This window comes from Sus scrofa, chromosome 13, assembly GCF_054392235.1.
Source record: "Sus scrofa isolate SSC_HxYL_T2T_F1_AM1 chromosome 13, Sscrofa_HxYL_maternal_Yorkshire_Landrace_v2.0, whole genome shotgun sequence".
Taxonomy (NCBI): Eukaryota; Metazoa; Chordata; class Mammalia; order Artiodactyla; family Suidae; genus Sus; species Sus scrofa.
In genome coordinates, this window is record NC_139395.1 from 16,144,469 (window position 1) to 16,165,817 (window position 21,349).

The 21,349-nt window shown below is 40.1% G+C and overlaps 1 protein-coding gene across 7 annotated transcripts in view; it reads right to left on the reverse strand.

Moving 5' to 3' along the window:
* NEK11 (NIMA related kinase 11) overlaps positions 1-21,349 on the reverse strand; it is a 293,211-nt gene that overhangs the window by 269,280 nt on the left and 2,582 nt on the right. For all 7 annotated transcript variants that reach the window (XR_014825059.1, XR_014825060.1, XM_084991786.1 and 4 more), the window contains exon 2: positions 20,501-20,672. Coding sequence is in view for 4 of the 7 variants with exons in the window: in XM_021071328.2 (XP_020926987.2) it covers positions 20,501-20,670 (170 nt within the window). In the remaining 3 variants the exon portion in view is untranslated. The remainder of the gene's footprint in view (positions 1-20,500; positions 20,673-21,349) is intronic.

The following is a 21,349-nucleotide window of genomic DNA, read 5'->3' on the forward strand; positions in this document are numbered from 1 at the left end:
ACCACTTACACTTAATCTATCATCTTCACCCCAGAGAACATGGTACCAAATAAACTTCAACTCAGTTAATTACCAGAAGGCTAGATCAATTGCCTTAGTGAGGAAAGCAATGAAAGCCAGTTGACAAGGACAAGGCAAAGCATACTTTCTCTCATTAAACATGGCCCCCCAGGCCTTTATGGATAAGATTTCATAAGAGGTTATAAAGAACTGTTCAAACAAGATGACTTCACCCTTGTTAATGATCTTTAGGCCCTTGGAACCAAAATAGTAACTATTTTGAAGCTACTTAACTATGCCATAGGTCTGTCACATGGGGAAGACTCTATTTCCTGCTTCCCCTCCCCCATAGAAATCTCCACGCTTTCCTGTGCTCAGGGCTCATTTCCTGGGCCTGGGCCCTGTGTAGGCACCCAGGGCCCAAAGATTGGAAGGGCCTTACACTCAGTTTGATACTTTGTTATCACTGGCTTCAAATTCTTAATTTTTTTTAACAAGAGGGTCTGTATGTTTGTTTTGTACTGGGCCCCACAAAATGTGTAGCCAGCCCCACCTATAATATTAAAGCATAAAATCTATTTATTTTTTTTTTCTTTTCTGGCCACCCTGTGGCATATGGAGTTTCCAGGCCAGGGATCCATCTGAGCTGCAGTTCCCAGATCCTTTAACCCACTGTGTTGGGCTGGGATCAAACCTGCATCTGGACACTGCAGAGAGGCTGTCGATCCTATTGTGCCACATTGGGAACTCCCAAAAAGCTATTTATAATTGACTCTGGCTAAACTAACCAACATAATTCTTGGGGTCAATTTTGCTTTTATGCATTTGATCAATTGAGGCAGGGCTCAGACCTATCAATTCCCCCATGTATCTGTCACTGCTTCGAACATTCTTACATGGAAAGTCATAGGAGGCCATGGTCACAGATGAGGAAGTCAGGAGGCCACAGCACATTTACAGGAACTGAAACATGGAAAAATTAAACGCACATTGACAGAACTTCCATGAACGACGAGACTCTGATGGGATTTTTACTACATTTAAAAACCAAGTTTAATTTCTTGTGGCTTTTTAACTTCCAAAATTTTCTTAACTTCTAAAATTCTAACTTATGTCAAGGAAATATGACAATTAAGTTAGAACAGTTTTACCCTAACCCTTCAAAAATGTATGTAAAGGAGTTCCTGTCCTAGCTCAGCAGGTTAACAAACCCAACTAGTATCCATGAGGACTCGGGCTTGATCCCTGGCCTCGATCAGTGGGTTAAGGATCCGGCATTGCCATGAGCTGTGGTGTAGGTCACAGACTGGGGCCCACATCTGGACACCTAGTACAGCAGCAAGACCAGCACCACGGACAGCGCATTGGCCCACTTTGCCAACAGGTGGAGAGGAAGCTTCAAAGGCTGCAAGCTTTCCCTACTGCAGCAGCCAGCCCACATCTCGGGGTGACACTTAAGAATAATCAACAGTGCCTACTGAGCATCAGACCCGTGTGCTCCCTGGGAGAAACCATTACTGAAGGTGACCGGATTACCACGTGGAGGATTTCCTGAGGTACTCCGTCGGTGATCCTCCTCAGCGGAAAACACACAGAGTGCCGGCCACTTCTAGAATGCCCCTCTTAAGTTCCCAACTCCTAACATACCTGGGAGACCATGCCCCAAGGACAGAGAGGGGGTAGCTATCCCCTTTGAGATCTCCCCCAACACAACATCAGGACACCATTCACCCCAGTGTGAAATCTCTTCACAGGAAGCACAGTGAGGCAGAGGTGGCATGAACCAGCCAGAGATTTCTTAAAAGTCTCCACAGAACCCAAGGCAGTGAAATGAGCTTAAAGCCCTTCAGAAGAAAACTCAAGGGCCATTCCCCCCAGCCCCAGTTTTCCTTCTTCCCCTGTAAAATGGCTCCAATGCTCCAGAAAAAGGAACTGAATAACACACAGTATATGTGGTCTCTCTGCATACATGGTCTCCCCACGCTACTGCCCAGACTGAAAAACAAAAACATATGCAAAAATATTGTATCCCTCTGCTGGAACTTTAGTGATAGGTTTTGCTCCAAAAGTGCTTTCTATGATGATTTATCTTGTGTGTTTTTGTCAGAGTAACCACTGATTACCATTCTAATACTAAACATAATATGAACTACGGAGGAGCACTTATCAGAAAGATACACACCCTGCACTCCCACCTTCTTTCCCTGATTTATTCCTTCCAAGGCACTCAATCACATTTCAGCATATTATATAACTTGATTTACTCATCATCATCTGTCTCTCTCTCCTCAGCTCCACCAGAACTCCCCCTGGCCCCGAGAGCAGACTTTGCTATGTTTGCTGCTATGTCCCAGGCCTAGAACAGCACCTGACACTGTAAGCAACCTACCCACTCACATTGTGGGTTACATTGTGGTTACTGCTTCCTAACTGACACAGACTGAATGACTCTGAGGCATCTAGCACTTGGCTGATGTAAACTGAGTTTCTTTGTTTTTTCCTGTGGGACTTAGTGAGATAGATTCTCAAATCAAGAGAGGGATCCCCTCCTCACACTGAAGCATCACTGCCTCCTGGTGGGTGGGGCGTGATAGGGTCCAGCCAATTTATGAAGACTTCAGCCCTGCCCTGCTACATCTGGAAAGAGAGGCAAAGCAAGTTCAGCTTTAGAGCAAGGAGAGGGGAGCTACAGGGTGGAAAGATGAGCCAACTGCACCTCTAAGGAGTCATCAAACTTATCCCACATCTCAGGGGACACCTATTCACCTAAGCTATAACACCTCCCTAGGCCATCTCAGCAATTCCATACCCATCAGGTGGGCCAGGTACTCTCCCCTGGAAGAGCTCCTCTCCCCTTCCTGCAGCTTTTCCAAGTTTATCTTCTACAACAGCGCTTCTCACCAAAGTGGGCAAAATGACATTTTACTCAGGGATGCAGATTTCTCAAGGGCTTCAAATGTTTATTCTTGACCAGAACTCCAAGCCAGATTGTCCCCTCCGTCACAAACACACACTGACGTCTCTGAAAGATGTCCCCACACAACTTTAAATGTATTTCCTATTTCTGGGCCGCCCCAGCTTAATGCCCAAGGAATCAGAATTTATAGTAATTCTATAATTATCTTGTGAGCAGTAGAGTCCCACACTGCATTGCATTTTTTGCATGTTAAATTTTTTGTGGTTATATTTAAATTCAACAGACCCTGTTTTTTTTTCATCCTGTTTTATACAGTCTCATATGTAATAGACCTCAGAGAATGAAAGTAGGCCAGATCGCTCTCAACCTCTAAGAGACCCTGATGCCTCTCATTCCACTGGCCCTTCTGATAGAGCTATTGCACTCAAATCCCATTATCAGCCCAGTGTCAGTTCCTGGAAGACAACAGCTGTAGCAGCTTCATCTCCCTGGCAGCCACCAGCTGGATGCTTGATAGATGAAGCTGCTCTTGGCCATTCTCAGGGACAGTGGAGAGTATGGTTAAATTTATGGCTTTTTCTTTAGAGATAGAGCAGACATACATCTTTGTGTACACCAAAACCAGGAAATGGCCATCTAATACATAGATGGCAAGAAAAAACAAACCTATTTCATGCCAGTTAAAATGGTTTGTGAAGATAAAAAAGATTTTTCCAAATTTCTCAGCCGACTTAGGCTTTTTCTAGGAGGAAATTAAAGGCAGGTTAATGATCTGCTTTTAGCCTTCTATTCATTTAACCAGTGAAATTAAAATACTAGTAGACTGTAACCAGATGAAGACATTATGGACCTGAGTTAATCCTGCCATTACAGCAATCTGGCCCTGTCGGTAGCTGGTCTGTGTGTTACTTTACCACCACCTGCTGGTCATGACCATCAGTGTTAAAACAGTGACTCATTCTTATTCCTCTTACTGAATCGCTTATCAATGTAAATACCACATATGCCTGTAACCAATAATTTCAATTCAGTGCCACAGTGTCCAGTGTGGGTAGCATCTCCCTAGCGGGGCTCCTCAGAACCTCAGTGCTAATCAGGGAGGCCTGAGGAAGGAGTTCCAGGCTGAACACATCATGCTGCATGTTAAATTTTTGCATGTTAAATTTTCACATGCAAAAACTCTTGAAGGGTAGACAACTTTACAACACGATTTTTGCTTAAAAATAACTTTCCAACAGATTTACACCTTTTCTTCCAGCATGGGCAAGGTTACATTGTTGTCACTATCACTTCAGTCAAGTTATTCCAAAAGTGAAAAATCATCCCACCGTGAGGCCTCAATAACAAGTTTGCAGCAGTGCTTCTCAAACTTTTCCAGCAAAATACCCCCACTAGCAAAGAAGGAAAAAACTCAGACCTGGAATGGGGCTGCCAAGAACTGAGTATGTCTCTGAAATCTCATGCTTTATTTTAAAAATTCATGCAAAAAATAGGGACATGTTTGTGAAAGGAAAAATGTTCAGGGTCATTCACTGCAGTAGTGTTTTAAATAATACAAGATTTTTTTTAAAAATCCAATGTCTATCAACAGGAAGTAGATAAATTTTACTGCAGCCATACAATGGAATGTTGCACATAGCTGTTACAACAAAGAATGAGGGCATTCTCTATATACTAACACGGAAAGACCTCCCAGATATTTTGGCATATGAAGAAAGCATGAAACAGAAATGTGTGATAAGCTAGTTTTTATCAGAAGGGGGCAAAAATAAGAATCTATAGTCCAGAGTTTCTATATAAAGCAAAATACAAAATACAAAAATGTCTGCAAGCACTACTTGCTCAACAGTTTGGGATTTTGATCTATGGGCTGGGGTTTTTAACTGGGAAGGGTGAACTCCAGCGTCTTAGAACTCTTATGCTCAAAATCAGTACTAACTTAGTTTGGGTAAGTAAGAAAGTGCCACCATGGAGTTCCCATGTGGCTCAGCATGCTAAGGATCTGGCATTGTCACTGCAGTGGCTCAGGGCACTGCTGTGGTGCAGGTTTGATCCCTGGCCCAGAAGGAACTTCTGTACACTACATATGTAGCCAAAAACAGGAAGCTGCCACCACACTGAGATGGCACCCAGAGTGTGAGGCTCACAGACTTCTGCCCATTTTTCCATGCCAGAGAGTCCAGGGGAGCCAAATCCCAAAGGCAAACCTCTGCTTTACAGCCTGAAGTAACTAGGATTTCACTCTCCAACTATTTTCAACACATTTTTTAAAAGTTTGGTGATTATTTTACACAGGATGATGTGAAGACACACTGGGAGAAGAAGCCATATGACTGCAATGATGCTATCTATGAGGCAAGGAACACCAAGGCATATAGGCAAACACCAGAAGCTCAAAGAGGAAATGAAAGATTCCCTCCTAGAGCCATCACAGAGAGTATGCCAGCAACTTGACCTCAGATTTCTGGCCTCTATATGTGTGACAATAAATTGTTGTTGTTTTAAGTTAAATAAATAAATAAATAAATAAATAAATAAAAGCTTGTTGATTACTTTAAAAAATTAATCAGTCTGGCTTAAGACAAACAATTTCCTATTATATGTATATATATCCTTAATGAAAAATAATTAGGCTTCTTTTGGTTATATTTTCACAACACTTTTATTAACATGCTTTTTATATATGTGAAAAACATATGGTATTTCTTTATATTGAAAGATATGGTCCAATAAATAAACAAAATACAAATCAGATATAACTCTGATGGAACCAGCAAATGCACCATGACCAATGTCAATAAAATGTCCTATAGGTACCTGGTGCATTTTATCCCAGAAAAGGACACGTTTTGTATCCTTGTTTACCTCCTAAGAGTGTTTAATAAGCCAACAGTGCTATAAATGTCTCCTAAATTCTCTCAAACTGAAATCTTATTTCTAAGCGTAAATAAGGCCAGAATTAAAAAGACAAACAGCGTGAAGAGATGAACCAGTGCAGCACAACCAGCAGGGAGTCATTTGCTACAGCTTTCATCGACTCTGGTTCCACTGCAGAAGGCCGTTCTCCTTGGGATCCCCTCAGAGAAACAAACAGGCAGTGGGGACCACAAGGACCTAAAAGGCTACGGCACTCTCCTGATGATCCGTTGCATATTCATGAGGAGCAGAACGATCCCCACCTTAGGTTTTGTTTCAGCTGTAATAATGAGTTATAAATAATTGATCTCTGTGTAATAAATTATTCAAATAGGCACACAGTTTCCAAGGAATCCTGGAGAGAGTCTAGTTAACGGCATAAGATAGAAGAAGCTGCCGAAGGGACACCCCACAATCACCCCAAGGCAGAGGGCTTCCCAGTGGGGGGTTTTTAAAGATTAACACCTTCTGAACTTGTATAAAGTAGAAGTCCCCAGAGGGCACTGCAATGTCTCTCCAAGGGTATGAAATATTGTGACCTGATGGCTTCATCCATCAGACCAGGGTATTTTTTTTTATCAGCTGAGGGCAGCCTTTGCTGCTGAAACTACTGCTGAATCGAAAAACTGTGAAATCTACACACATACATACACACACACACACATCTATATACATGTGTGTTTACATGTATATACACATATATACATACATGTATGTATATACACACATATATATAGTTTTTGTGTTTATATATGTATATACAAAGACATACACACTCAAGAGTTTTTATGATTGTGTAGGGGTAGCAAAATAATGCTAAAATAAGCTTTACCTGGAGAAAATTAACTTCTCTTCTTGAGCTCAAAAATCAGCCTCTTTAAAGACAATAAAGCTTACTGCAGATATGTGTCAAATCCCATCCACATCAAACATCCAAATGCTTCACTTCCTAAGTAATGTTAAACTGCCTTGCAAATAACATGTGTCACTGACCCTTCTTAAAATTTTCAATTCTAAATATAACAGAAATTATTAATAGTTAGAGCTCAATAAACATTGTACTGTAGTTCCCATTGTGGCACAACAGAAAAGAATCCGACTAGGAACCATGAGGTTGAGGGTTCGATCCCTGGCCTCACTCAGCGGGTTAAGGATCTGGCATTGCCATGAGCTGTGGTGTAGGTCACAGATGCAGCTTGGATCCTGCATTGCTGTGGCTGTGGCTGGAGGCTGTAGCTCCTATTCGATTCGACCCCTAGCCTGGGAATCTCCATATGCCGAAAGTGTGGTCCTAAAAAGAAAAATAAAATAAAATTGTACTGAAATATCTTTGAAAGAGCTAATGAAATAAAAGCAGCTGATCAATAAATAGCAAATCTAACACTGTAAAAACTGAAAAAAAATCGCATCCCTGGGCCCACAATATCTGTACCTGTATGAGGCCCGGTAAGATGGAAGACACAGGGAGAGAAGGAAGAGAGGAAATGAAAGCTACAACCTTCCTCATATCTTGTGGTTAGGTTTCAGGGGATTCTCCAAACTCAAACTAATAGGGAAATGGAAACATCACTCAAACTTTGATTAAAATGCTGAGTGCCGACTGCACGTGGGAAGTTGAGGAAACTCAAACCCAAACACATTCCAATCAAACTTTCAATATTCTAAATTTTCTACTCTTAGAATTTTGGAGACCTAGAACATATGAATTTAACCTTCCTTCTTCACTTGCTCAATAAAGCTCATGAAAAATAAAACCTATGACTTTTCTCTGAACTAAAAACAAGAAGACTGGTTGGTCTGAACCAACATTCGGCCTAAACTATCAAAATGCACAAAGATTATAACCAGCAACTGCAAAATCAACCAGGTTAATAATCTTAGTTAGAGTTTTCACATGTCACGGTCCAGGATTTCATTTTCTAAACACGTTTATCAAGGTATGACTGGCATATGATACACAGCACATATTTAAGGTATATAATGTTATAAATTTTGACATATGGATCTTCGCATGAAACCATATGTGCAACCATGATTATAAGCATGTCCACTGGCTCCAAGCCTTCTCATGCCCAAGGTTTGCTTTTTCAGTAACTAAAGCTTTGAGTGGATTTTCACATGATTACTAAATAATAGCACTGCTGTCCTAATAACTATGTACTATAAGATGTCAAATGGTATATATACACAATGGAATACTACTCAGCCATAAAAAAGAATGACATCATGCCATTTGCAGCAACATGGATGGAACTAGAGAATCTCATCCTGAGTGAAATGAGCCAGAAAGACAAAGACAAATACCATATGATATCACTTATAACTGGAATCTAATATCCAGCACAAATGAACATCTCCTCAGAAAAGAAAATCATGGACTTGGAGAAGAGACTTGTGGCTGCCTGATGGGAGAGGGAGGGAGTGGGAGGGATCGGGAGCTTGGGCTTATCAGACACAACTTAGAATAGATTTACAAGATCCTGCTGAATAGCATTGAGAACTTTGTCTAGATACTCATGTTGCAACAGAAGAAAGGGTGGGGGAAAAAATGTAATTGTAATGTATACATGTAAGGATAACCTGACCCCCTTGCTGTACAGTGGGAAAATAAAAAAAAATATATGTCAAATGTTTCATAATTGTTCATTCATACTTATGATTATCAGGTAATAGGGGCTAGGATGGGAGCTGAGAAATAAAAAGTGATTGTATCTCTGTTAAACAATGGAAGAGGAATTCAATTTCATAGTATTTTATGTCAATGAGGTCACAAAATATTAACTGATTATTTTTAATACTGCATGAAATGATACAATGGACAATCAGTGTAGTACACAAGGTACTTTTAGAAATCTTTTGTGTCAACTATATCTATTTCCCATATAAATGTAAATTTACAAGTCACCAGTTCTAAAAACAAAGCTTAGGAACAAATGACCAAGAAAATAATAGCAAGGGTTGTTGTTTTTCTCCCCTATTGAGCTTTTTTTTAATTATAGTTCTGTTGTAGAGCAAATGTATATATACACATTCCCTTTCTTATATTATTTTCCATCATGGTTTACCCCATGAGAGTAGATATAGTTCCCTATGCTACATAGCACATTGCTTGTCCATTCTAAATGTAATAGTTTGCATCTATTAACCCCAAACTCCGGGTCCATCCCACTCCTTCCTCATCCTCCTTCGCAACCACAAGTCTGTTCTCTGTCTGTGACTCTATTTCTGTTTTGTTGATAGGTTCACTTGTGTCATGTTTTAGATTCCACATATAAGTGATATCGTATGGTATTTGTCTTTCTGTTCCTGACTTCCTTCCCTTAGTATGAGAATCTCTAGTTGCATCCATGTTGCTGCAAATGGCATTATTTTGTTCTTTTTATGGCTGATAGTAGTCCACTGTATATATGTACCATATCTTCTTAATCCATTCATTTGTCAATACACATGCAAAAAAAAAACTGCTCAACATCACTAATTATTAGAGAAATGCTAATCAAAACTACAATGAGGTACCACCTCACACCAGTCAGAATGGCCATCATTAATAAGTCTACAAATAACAAAAGCTGGAAAGGGTGTGGAGAAAAGGGAACCCTCCTACACAGTTGGTGGGAATGTAAATTGGTATAACCACTGTGGAAAACAGTATGGAGATGCCTCAGAAAACTAAATATACAACTACCACATGACCCAGCAATCCCACTCCTGGGCATATATCCAGAGAAAACTCTAATTCAAAAGATTCATGCACCAATATGTTCATGGAAGTACTATTCACAATAGCCAAGACATGGAAGCAGCTTAAATGTCCATCCCCTGTTGACTTTTAAGTCACATATATCACCCTAATTTCACTATATAGACCTGGATGTCATGGCAACCAAACTTTTTCCCCAGGAAAATCCACTCAAGAGTAATAAAGTAAGCCAGAAATTAATTTTAACCTGAGATTTCTCTGCCTTCTCATGTCTTTGATGATTAAGTTATAGATGCGTCTCATTATTTTAAAAGTTATTTAAAGGTGGATGACTCACAACTCAAATTTTCAATTTAAAATGTTAGAAAGGTGATAGCAGCCAAAACTGCCCATAGCTACTCCCAGGTCAATGCACATATCAGAAAAGAAACGAGATCAGTTCAGAAGAGAAATGAGTGGGTGAGCCTGCAGGAGCAGGTGACAGTACAGGGAACTGCTTTCTGTGTGCTAGGCCCATCACTGGTTTCCTTGTCCCACCAAAAGCTGTTGGAGGAAATGCACACCCAAGAAGGCCACTTGAATAGAACCAAGAACAGAAGGGCTGGCTACAGATTATACATAACCATGTCAGGCTTGCCTTCACATCAGGAAACTTAAGTTAGCCTGAAAAATACTATGACATTGACCATTAAAACCCTTGGATTTAGTCACTGAGGATCCTCTGGAATCTATTAAAAATCAGCTCAGTCTTTGCTATAACACATTTGCCAGGAAAAAAAGAAGTCCTTTATTTGTTATAGGAAAAAAACTTGAAATGTTCTATACCCACGAAGTTTTGTACCTGCATATATGCACTCATTCTTAAAATATTTTATTGAAAAAATGAGATGATATCACATTTAAAATAATAGACTTACACAAACCTCATGGTTTAAAAACTTTAGGTGGTCAGCAAAAACAGTGTAAAGGGACCAGGATATCTAATTACATTTTTAAATTATTATTTACTAAAATAGCTTAGACATCCCTTCCCCCATCTCATATATTTAAATGAAGACGAATATTTTTTATTTCCTGGGGATATTATTCAGTGTTAGCAAACCATTAGCTTCCCTACTCACAAATCCACCAAAACAATACACTGGAAGAACAGAGTGGGATGAGGGAATAATTTAAACAGCCAGTCTGAAAATCTAATAAATCTACTCTAGTAATTTATCTTCACTCTTTTCCTACCAACAGCCTATTTTTTGTTATTTTTTTTATCCTTTTTTTTTTTTCTTTTTTTTTTGTCTTTTGCCTTTTCAGGGCCGCACCCTCGGCATATGTAAGTTCCCAGGTTAGGGATCTAATCGGAGCTGTTGCCGCCAGCCAATGCCAGAGCCACAGTAACGCCAGATCCGAGACGCGACTGTGACAGCTCACGGTGATGCCGGATCCTTAACCCACTGAGTGAGGCCAGGGATCAAACCCGAAACCTCATGGTTCCTAGTCAGATTCATTTCTGCTGAGCCACAATGGGAACCACCTCCACTTTTCTTTTCGGCTGTGCACACGGCATGTGGAAATTCCTGGGCCAAGGATCGAACCCATGAAACAGCAGTGACACTGGATCCTTTTAACCTGCTGAGCCACCAGGGAACTCACGATCTGTGGTATTTTAAATAAATCATGTTTGTTTTCTTTCAAACAATGGTATATAAGAAAAAGCCATTTTTAAAAAGGAGCTTCTTGTGTGCTGTTGTTTTCCTCCTAAATGCTTCTTAATGATTCAGTCTTCAAAACAGGGTTGTCTGGCCCCCTGCCCAAGCCAAAATGAAAGGGGGTAGGATGGTTCCCTGCATCTTACTCATCCTAAAATATTTTGTTATTCATCTCTCATCTGCAACTATTAAAAAAACAGATAAAAGCTCATGGCTTCTTTTGTGCTAATATATGCAGCCTCAGGAAGACGTAAATCATGTACCATCGACAGGTGACCTCGTTACCATGACTAAGTCATCAGGCACCCTAGCACCCTGCATTCCCTTCACTCCTTTTCCCTTCCAGTTCCCAAACTTTACCTACTATAAGATGGCCATAAGCTCAGAGGCTTGACGTTACTGAAGACCAAAACCTGGCAAAGCCCTGAGTGAAGTTCAAGTTCAAACTTAACCCAGTCCAGATTTACCCAGGAGGAGCCTATGCACAATATTCTCCAGAACATGAACTATTTTAAAAGAGATTTTAAGAAGCATTCATATTATAATCACTAATAAAAGACTGAAGATTTTAAGGGGAAAAGACCTGGTCACTACAATGAAAAACCGAAGAAAACTGTATTTTCTGGAAGCGCACAATGGAAAGAAATCATTAGTTCCCCCAAATCGCTTCCATAACTTCCACTGCCTAAACCACTGAATCCTATTAACTTATCCCAGCCTACTCAATAACTCAATTCTTTTGTCACAGATACTACTGGGGAGAACTCCTGGTCACAATACAGAAAGAATAGCTTTAATAAGAGTACAGAGCACAGGCTCAAAGCTGGATTCATTAATCTACTGACATTTTACTTAGAATGACTCAAAACTGAAAGTAAGGATGTTAAAATAATTTTGTAAATCAGACAGAAAATCCATAATTAGGTGTTAGTAGGTGCAATATATAAACGGAAGCTTTGCCCAAGGCTATCTGCTATTAAATAGAAGAAATTACCATCACATTCTGAGGCATTGAAAGCTTGTTTCAAATATTACAAAATCTATGCCTTCTAGTAAGAACTATTACTCATTTTTAATTATTTTTTGACACTGGCAGGCTACTAGAATAAATTTATTAATTCTCCAATAGGAAATAATGTCTTTTTTCATAAAGAGTGAAAACTTATACAAAGAAAGGGAGGTTTTTTTTAGTTCATTCCTTACAATATGAAAACTGATTTCTCCATTTCTCAATGTGTCAGAAATAAACCTGAAAATGGATGAAGTCCTTTTTTTCTAATTACAACTAAGAACCTCGGCAAACATGGCTGTAATCTATAACTGGTTCAAATATGCTTCAACTGAACACAGAAAGCCATCACTTCTCGGTGACTGAAGTTTGGTTCTTCATTAGTTTTCCACTGTTATACCATTTACAGAAAGGTTTATGCTGAAACAATCATTATCAAAACTCTGGAGGATGCAAAAAAGCACAAAAGGGTTTTTGCTTTTGTTTTGTCTTTTTGCGGCCCCACCCTCAGCATATATAAGTTCCCAGGCTAGGGGTTGAATCAGAGCTGTAACTGCTGGCCTATGACACAGCCACAGCAACACGGGATCCAAGCCACGTCTGCGACCTACACCACAGCTCACAGCAACACTGGATTCTAGACCCACTGAGTGAGGCCAGGGATCAAACCCATATCTTCGTGGATATGAGTTAGGTTCGTTAACCTCTGAGTCATGATGGGAGCTCCAAAAGTTTTTTTTACTTTTACTTCAAAGAGAGTACCAGAAGCTGCATACCCAACAAGGAGCTAGATGATATTAAAGCCATATTTGGACTATTATGCAGGCATTTGAAATGATCCTTTTAAGAGTTTTGGACGAGAAGGGGAAATATTTACATTTGGACACTTGAAAAAAAAAGACGTGAAATTACATATATACTGAATGGAACTATTTTCCCATCCTTTTGCCTATTTCAATGGTTCTCAAAGTGCAGTCCTAGACTTGCAAAACTGGGAAGTTTGGGAGTAGAGCTCACAAAACAGCCAGATCTGTAAACCCACTGAGCCACCAAGGAACTCAAGCAATCTGTGTTTTAACCTACCCTCCAGGAAGTTCTGATGACCAATAAACTGTGAAAACCAGTGGCTAGTTCTTAATCATTCTTGAGGTCTCAGCTGAAACAGCACATCCTCAGGAAGCCTTGCCTCACCCAAGCTCATCCTGTCAGTTTAGATAGGTCTATTGTACCTAGAGTAACCAAACCTTTCCTCTCAGATAGTTACAACAGTTGTTTTTTTTTGTTTTTTACGGCCACACCTGCGGCACATGGAAGTTCCCAGGCCATGGGGCAAATTAGAGCTGTAGCTGCCGACCTACACCACAGCCACGGCAACGCTGGATCCAAGCCGCATCTTCGAACTACACCTCAGCTTGTGGCAACACAGGATCCTTAACCAACACTGAGCAAGGCCAAGGATCAAACCAGCATCCTCATAGACACTGTGTCAGGTTCTTAACCCACTGAGCCAAAATGGGAACTCCAGTTTTTATTCCCTTTTATGATCATACAATTAGTGTTTTTCTCTTCCACTAGACCAGATATTCTCAAGCCTAGGTGGCCATTCAAATCACTGGGAAGTTCTCAAAAACCAAGATGCCTGGGTATGGCCCAATTTAAATAGAATGTATTGGGTGTGACTCAAACATGTGTATTTTTGTTTTTTAGGGTCGCACCTGTGGCATATGGAGGTTCCCAGGCTAGAGGTAGAATCGGAGCTGTAGCTGCCGGCCTACACCACAGCCACGGCAACGCCAGATCCAAGTCACGTCTGCAACCTTCACCAGAGCTCACAGCAATGCCAGATCCTGAACCCATGAAGCGAGGCCAGAGATCGAACCCCCAACCTCATGGCTCCTAGTGGATTCATTTCCACTGCACCACGACGGGAACTCCCAAACATGTGTATTTTTAATACTGTTATTCTACTGTTCAGCCCGGGTTGAAAACCATGGGACTCAAGCTCCTTGAAGAGCAGGTAATTAGAAAATGGTGACTGGATTTGTTGGATATGGGGAGTTTCTTTAACTTACTTATTTTGTGGATTTTTTCAGGCTTGCACATGGTACAAAATTCCAAATGTACAAAAAGCTCCTTCACTCCTAGTCCCCAATCTCTGAGGGAACTACCATGAGCAATGCCATAGGTTTCCTTAGAAAATTAAATAAATGTCTGTCAATGCATAAAGAAAAGACCAGAATTTGGATGGCAGGGATCATTTTCCTGCTTTATGCACACTTGCACTTTCTGTAAAAGGTATGCACATCACCTTCATGCAGGCGCCTCTGGAGCTGTTCAAGAGACACGCACCGGCTTTGCGAGTCCCAGAAACATGGTCACTTGGAACAATGCCCTCCATTATGAGACCATTATGAGACAGGACCAAGGGGGTAAAAATGAAAGCCCTTCTAGGAGCTCCCTTGGTAGCACAGAGGGTTAAGAATCTGGCATTATGACTGCTGTGATTCAGGTCGCAGCTGTGGCACAGGTTCAATCCCTGACGCCCAAATCTGGCTTAACCAAGTAATTGTCTAACTGTTCCACCAACTTTGTTTTAATTTTATTTTCACTTCTGAGCAGATATTTACCTTCTCCAGACTCACACCAGAAAAGAGATGATGTTCATTCTAGGCCCAGGACTAAGAAGTGGCATCATAATTTATAGATTCGTCTTGTCTGAATTTGGTTAACACAAGCTCCTCACCAAGACTGACCACCTTTAGGTATTATAAGGTGAAAAGCTCAGGACTGGCTGAACCATGCTTCTGTCCTTCAAAGGCCCTGATGCCCTCAGCCCCACCCCTGCTCAACACAACACTTTGGAACTGAGCTGTAAGCCTGAGGTGCTCCCAGGAGGGACTGGGTTAAGGGAGAGCTACTTAGCTTCACAATAAAGGACCCAGACTGTCGTGGAGTTTTTTTTCATTGCTCCTTTATAACTTTTCACCTCTATCATTCTTAAGAACTAAGACCAGTCCCCTCTGCTGTCAGTGTGACTAATTATAGCAGCAAGCCCCTGATCTACTTCCTCCTTATTGCTTCCTTGGCTAGGCTGAACATCTGCTTTTAGAACTTAAATATCTATCTATACACACACATAAAAAAGCTTTCCTGAGCAGCAAGGGCCTCCGTGTTAAAGAACTGGTGGCCTTTCCTACTTAAGATCTTCATCACATGCTACATAGACATTTGATACTGGGAAGAAATGCACCATGGAGAGAGAAAGTACTTCCACATTAACTACATAGACCATATTTAGGCAAAGACCAAAGTGTGGATGCACAGTTAAGAGGGAAAATACATGGATATTTACATGGACAGGACCAAGGGGCTAAAAATGAAAGCCCTTCTAGGAGCTCCCTTGGTAGCACAGAGGGTTAAGAATCTGGCATTATGACTGCTGTGATTCAGGTCGCAGCTGTGGCACAGGTTCAATCCCTGACGCCCAAATTTCTGCATATTGTGGGCGTGGCCAAAAAAGAAAGCTCTTTGATAATGCACAGACAGTAGCAGAATAATGACTGTATTCTAATAATGACCCTCAAAGGGAACTGGGCAATGGCCATGCCAACATCTCTAAGAGAAGCCTGTCACACAGACGCTGCAGCACTGCTGTGGCTGCTGGCTGTTTTACTTATGTTAATACCGTCTCTCTTCTAGACTGGAAGTTCCTAAGGGCCAACCCTTATCTTCTACTGCTTCAGTTTCCTCCCTGGTACTCAGCCAAAGCAAAGGTTTATTACATAAATTGTATTAAATATATGCACTGACAAACTAAAAGACTACAGCAGAAAATGGACTCCACATAATAATGCTACTGTATCTGGAGTTTGTGGCACAACAGACTGGGGATTCCAAATTGTCACCGCAATGGCGGTTCAATCCCTTAGCCCGGACACTTCTGCATCCTGCAGCAGTGCCAAAAAAAAAAAAAAAAAAAAAAAAAAAAAAAATCACTGTATCTTAAGTGTGATGAAATTTTTTTAAAACCATCATTCTATGCTAATAAGATTTTTACTGACATTCATCAACTGTGGTAATGATTAGTTGTGTATTTTATCATGTATGAGTAATCATATAAGTCAGGTTAAGCCTACTACCTTAATATCTCTTTTCTACTAAATTACATGCTCTATATTAAGGACCAAAGTCCTTCCTTCCTATATAAACCAAATCTTATAGGTTTGCTTAACAAAAAATTGACTGCTTAACAAAAAATAGAAAAATATGAGCTAGAATTAGAACAACCTTTAGGAATATATGTTAATATCATCACATCTTCACATCCATTAGAGCAGTTTCTATAATTATGAAAGAAAATATTCCCAAATATTGTTTTATGAATTTCATGACACAGAATATAATAAAAACCTCTATCTCATTCACTACTCATTTTAAGCTTATTTTTATTCTACTATTATAACTTAAAAAAGTGCCAGATACTTTTATACCCTCCCCCCAAAAAAAACCCTCTCTCACCAAACATACATCAAGTGTAATGCCTGTGGGTTTTTTAAAAAATCTCATTACAAATGCAGAAGTCAATAAAATTAAAATTCACAAATTCATAGTAAATAAAAAATGTCAAGTTCCTTTTGTAGCTCAGGCAGGTTACAAACCCAACTAGTATCCATGAGGATGTGGGTTCAACCCCTGGCCTTGCTCAGTGGGTTAAGGATCCAGCGTTACTGTGAGCTGTGGTATAGGTCGAAAACACAGCTCAGATCCCACGTTGCTGTGGCTGTGGTGAAGGCCAGCAGCTACAGCTTTGATTCGACCTCTAGCCTGGAAACTTCCTTATGCAGCAGGTGCAGCCCTAAAAACCAAGGGAAAAAAAAGATCAGTGGTGGAATGGTGCCTCCAAGTGGCATAGAGATAAATTGCAACAGTCTGATAGAAAAGTTCTCTGATTACATCTAAAGTGCCCATTATCTTGACCCACAGTTCACAGGGGCTGGTAACAAGCATCCTACAGACCAGCTGGGGCTCACAGTCTACCCAAGACATTCCTTTAACAAGGGATACCAAGGGGGGCAGTCTGGTACATCAAGGCTTTCCTTATTGTCTCAAAAGGTTAGGAGTATGTCTGCAAAACATGAAGGGTGTCAGATCTACTCATTCATAACATTATTGAAATCTTTTTAGAAAGTATGAATTTTCTACCTATCTCTTAATACTAACCAATTCCCTATGTTTATGGCCCGGTATGTAATGCAGAATTTAAATCCTTATCTAGGAGTTCCTGTCGTGGCTCAGTGGTTAACAAATCCAACTAGGAACTATGAGGTTGCGGGTTTGATCCCTGGCCTTGCTCAGGAGGTTAGGGATCTGGCGTTGCTGTGAGCTGTGGTGTAGGTTGCAGATGTGGCTCGGATCCTGCATTGCTGTGTCTCTGTAACAGGCCAGCGTCTGCAGCTCCGACTGGATCCCTAGCCTAGGAACCTCCATATGCTATGGGTGAGGCCCTAGAAAAGACAAAAAGACAAAAAAAATAATAAATAAATAAATAAATCTTATCTAACCACTTTGCTTGGAGAGTGGGATGTGCTCATTAATGTGCACTGATCACAAACCCCAGGATTATCAACACTCTTGGGAAAGGATCTTAAAAATATAAATCTGGGAGTTCCCTGGTGGCTCAGGGGGGTTAAAGATCTGGCATTGTCACTGCTGCTGTGTGGGTTCGATCCTTGCCCTGGGAACTTCCATATTCCATAGGTGCGGCAAAAAAAAAAAAAAAAAAAAAAAAGCTTAGTTTCCTGCCTCTGTACATTAAACACAATAATTGCTGGACCCAGCTCCAGCCCACATCAGCTACACAGGCAGCAGTGTTAGCAAATGTCATTGAATATTTTTATTTATTTTTTCAAGTTGACAATGAAAAGCTCAATTTTATGAGAGCTGCCTTTTTTGGGGGGGGGGCATACCCATGGCATATGGAAGTTCCCAGCCTAGGAGTTGAATCGGAGCTACAGCTGCTGACCCACACCACATCCACAGCAAAGCAGGATCCAAGCTGTGTCTGTGACCTACACCACAGCTCATGGCAACCCCAGATCTTTAACCCACTGAGCGAGGCCAGGGATCGAACCCTCATCTTCATGGATACTAGTGGGATTCGTTTCTGCTGAGCCATAACGGGAACTCCTAAGCCGCCCATTTTTAAATACTGGCAATTAATTTAGATTAAAAGAGAAACAACTCTGCAGGCCAAACAAAACACATCTGAAAAGCAGAATGTGGCCCATATGTAAAATGTTGTAGAGATTCTGATGATGAATGATTCCTACCCAAGAGATTTTAGACTAGATCTTTGTATCAAATGATTTGTCAATTATCCTCAAACTGGATTCATTCTATACACCTAGGTCTGTCTGCCACCTTCAGCTCACATCATGTATCTTAAGATTAGATCAGGTACAGGGAAGGTCACCAATAAATCACTTCTCATCCAACCAGCCCCCTCTTCTCCCTCTCCTTCTCCCCACCCCCACCTCTCTCCACTCACACACATACACTACACTCACCCATAATCTCAAGTCCAAAGTTTCCAAGTTTGGCCTTCATACGTCTTATGTTACATCCCTTTAATCAACACTTTAGCCCTCCTGTTAATTCCGTTAAATTCCTCATATTCCTCATTAGGTGAAGAGACCAAATGGGACAGCATCTTCACATTGTGATTTTTTAAGTTCTGGGTCAGATCTAGGTCTTACTCTCAAAGTTTCCGTAAAGGGTCTCTAGTAATTTTCGTAAATGTATCATCCTGTGTTAAATGGCTGGAAGAGTACTTCTAGGATTTAAGGGAAAAAAATTACTTTTTGGTAGGCACCATAAAGCACATTCTAAGGACACCAGAAAAGTGCCAGCACTGTCCACATTCTTCACTTAGGAATTTATCAGATAATATGAATTCTAGATAATTACTTTTTAAAATTCTGGACACAGAGATCATTTAAAAAGTTGATTTTTAAAATAAAATAGTTGTAGAGTTCCCATTGTGGTGCAACAGAAATGAATCTGACTAGTATCCATGAGGATACGATTCAATCCCTGGCCTCACTCAGTGGGTGGGGGATCTGGCATTGCTGTGAGCTTCGGTGTAGGTCACAGATGCGGCTCGGATCCTGTGTTGCTGTAGCTGTGGTGTAGGCTGGCAGCTGTAACTCTGATTGGACCCCTAGCCTGGGAACTTCCATATGCTGCTGGTGTGGCTCTAAAAAGCAAAAATAAATAAAATAAAATAGTTGCATCAGTAACTTTTACTTTTATAGTTCCTATGACATATTAAGAAGTAGAAAGTTTATCACACTGATTTTAAATAAATAAATAACGGTTAAATAAATAACCAATGGGCAAAAGCTAGAAGAATTTAAAGTAACCTCAAAAACTCTGAATAAAAGAATTGATTATGGAATGGAAATTTGTTCTCAAGATAAAAGCTGATTTATTGGATCAGTCTTCCTTCTGCTTTCTCTTCCTCCTGTGCTTCTGGCATACAAGTTTCTCATCCTAACTTCAGTACCAACTAACTTTTCACTGTGGCAAGACCAAATAACTTTACGCTAAAAATGAAGATTCATCTTTATTTGCAAGAGGCATACTGTCCAACAGTATTACAAGACTTTCTCTACCATGAAAGTTTATAAGGTTCATTTAAAATCAAAGGAAAAGAAGTGACAAGAGAGTCAGTAAAGATAATTCTACAGATGGGAGCCCATGTTTGGTTTAACTATCTAATTTAAAGGCTGAATGACTACAGACTTTGAAAAACTCCATGGGAAAAAAGGCAAAGAAAGTCAATACTATATTTCCTTCGGTATACTCTATTCACCTCAAATGTGAATTACCATTGTTTTGCATTTCATAATATTTCCAAAACTGCAGTCATTATAAACAATGCGGTTTTTTTCATTTAAGAAATCCCAGTCAAATTAAGTGGAAGCAAGGCTGTAATTGAGTCTGGTATGCATAGAAATCTTATTTCCCATAATCTATCCCATTTCCCTTCTAGGTCCCTTAGGTACTTTACTCACCAGATTAAGTGGCTTTAAAATTTTCATATGAAGACACCATTCAAAGAGCTTTTCTGTCACTTACGAATTTTTTACTTTAAGCAAAGAGAAAAGTGAACAGTCCTCCATGCTTTTAATCATCTGAGAGCTGCACACATGCAGCAGCCAATTCAAGACCTGAATGAAGTATTTTTTACTTACAGTTCCTCTCCTTGTTTGGCTTTCTTGTCTGAAACCAGATAGACAGTTCCAAAGCTCCCGCTGCCAAGTTTCTGTAGAAGTGCATATCTTCTGGCGATCAAGGGCTTTGGACACGTGGAAACAGCTATTGATCCACTCACACACTTGGTAGCCTCTTGGAATTTCAGCATGGCTTCAAACAAGAGAGAACTGTTTGTTTATAGAAATTTAACATTCAAGTCTCCTAGAAGAAGCTCAAATGCATCCAAGTAGCGCTGGTTAGTGCTTTAAAGATGACAAATTCAGAGGTCAGATCTAACAGGCGCTGAACTACTCCAAACAAAAGTATAAGTTTTGACAGTGATATCTGTACCTTGATTAGTGCACAGAATGACCCCATGCTGGTTAACTTGAGAAAAATGTTAAAAGGTAGAGACACCAAAGATTCCAAGAGAGGCAATCTCTCACAAAAACAAAGCCTTCCCTCAGACATCTAAATTTGGCAAAACTGAGTAACAGTCAAATTTCCCCAAAGTTCTGAGATGTTTTCCAATCAACAATCTCAGACTTTTACTTCCTGCCTACTTTTTAAAAAATAAATATAAGAACTCTATAATTTCCTAAAATCTATACATTTTTCAACTTTTATGTCATTCTATCATCCCACCTTATGTCTATTTTGATTAACAAATGGTGAGTTAGGATTAAACCAGAAATCAGCATGATGCTGGTTTCCTTAGATTTTTTTCTGTAGATTTTAAACAATGATATTTGCATTTATTAGAATAGATATGAAGAAGGATATGAATTCAAAATGATTTTTTTTCCCAGCCTAAGCAAATTCTGATCCACTTTCTTAAGTTTTTATTA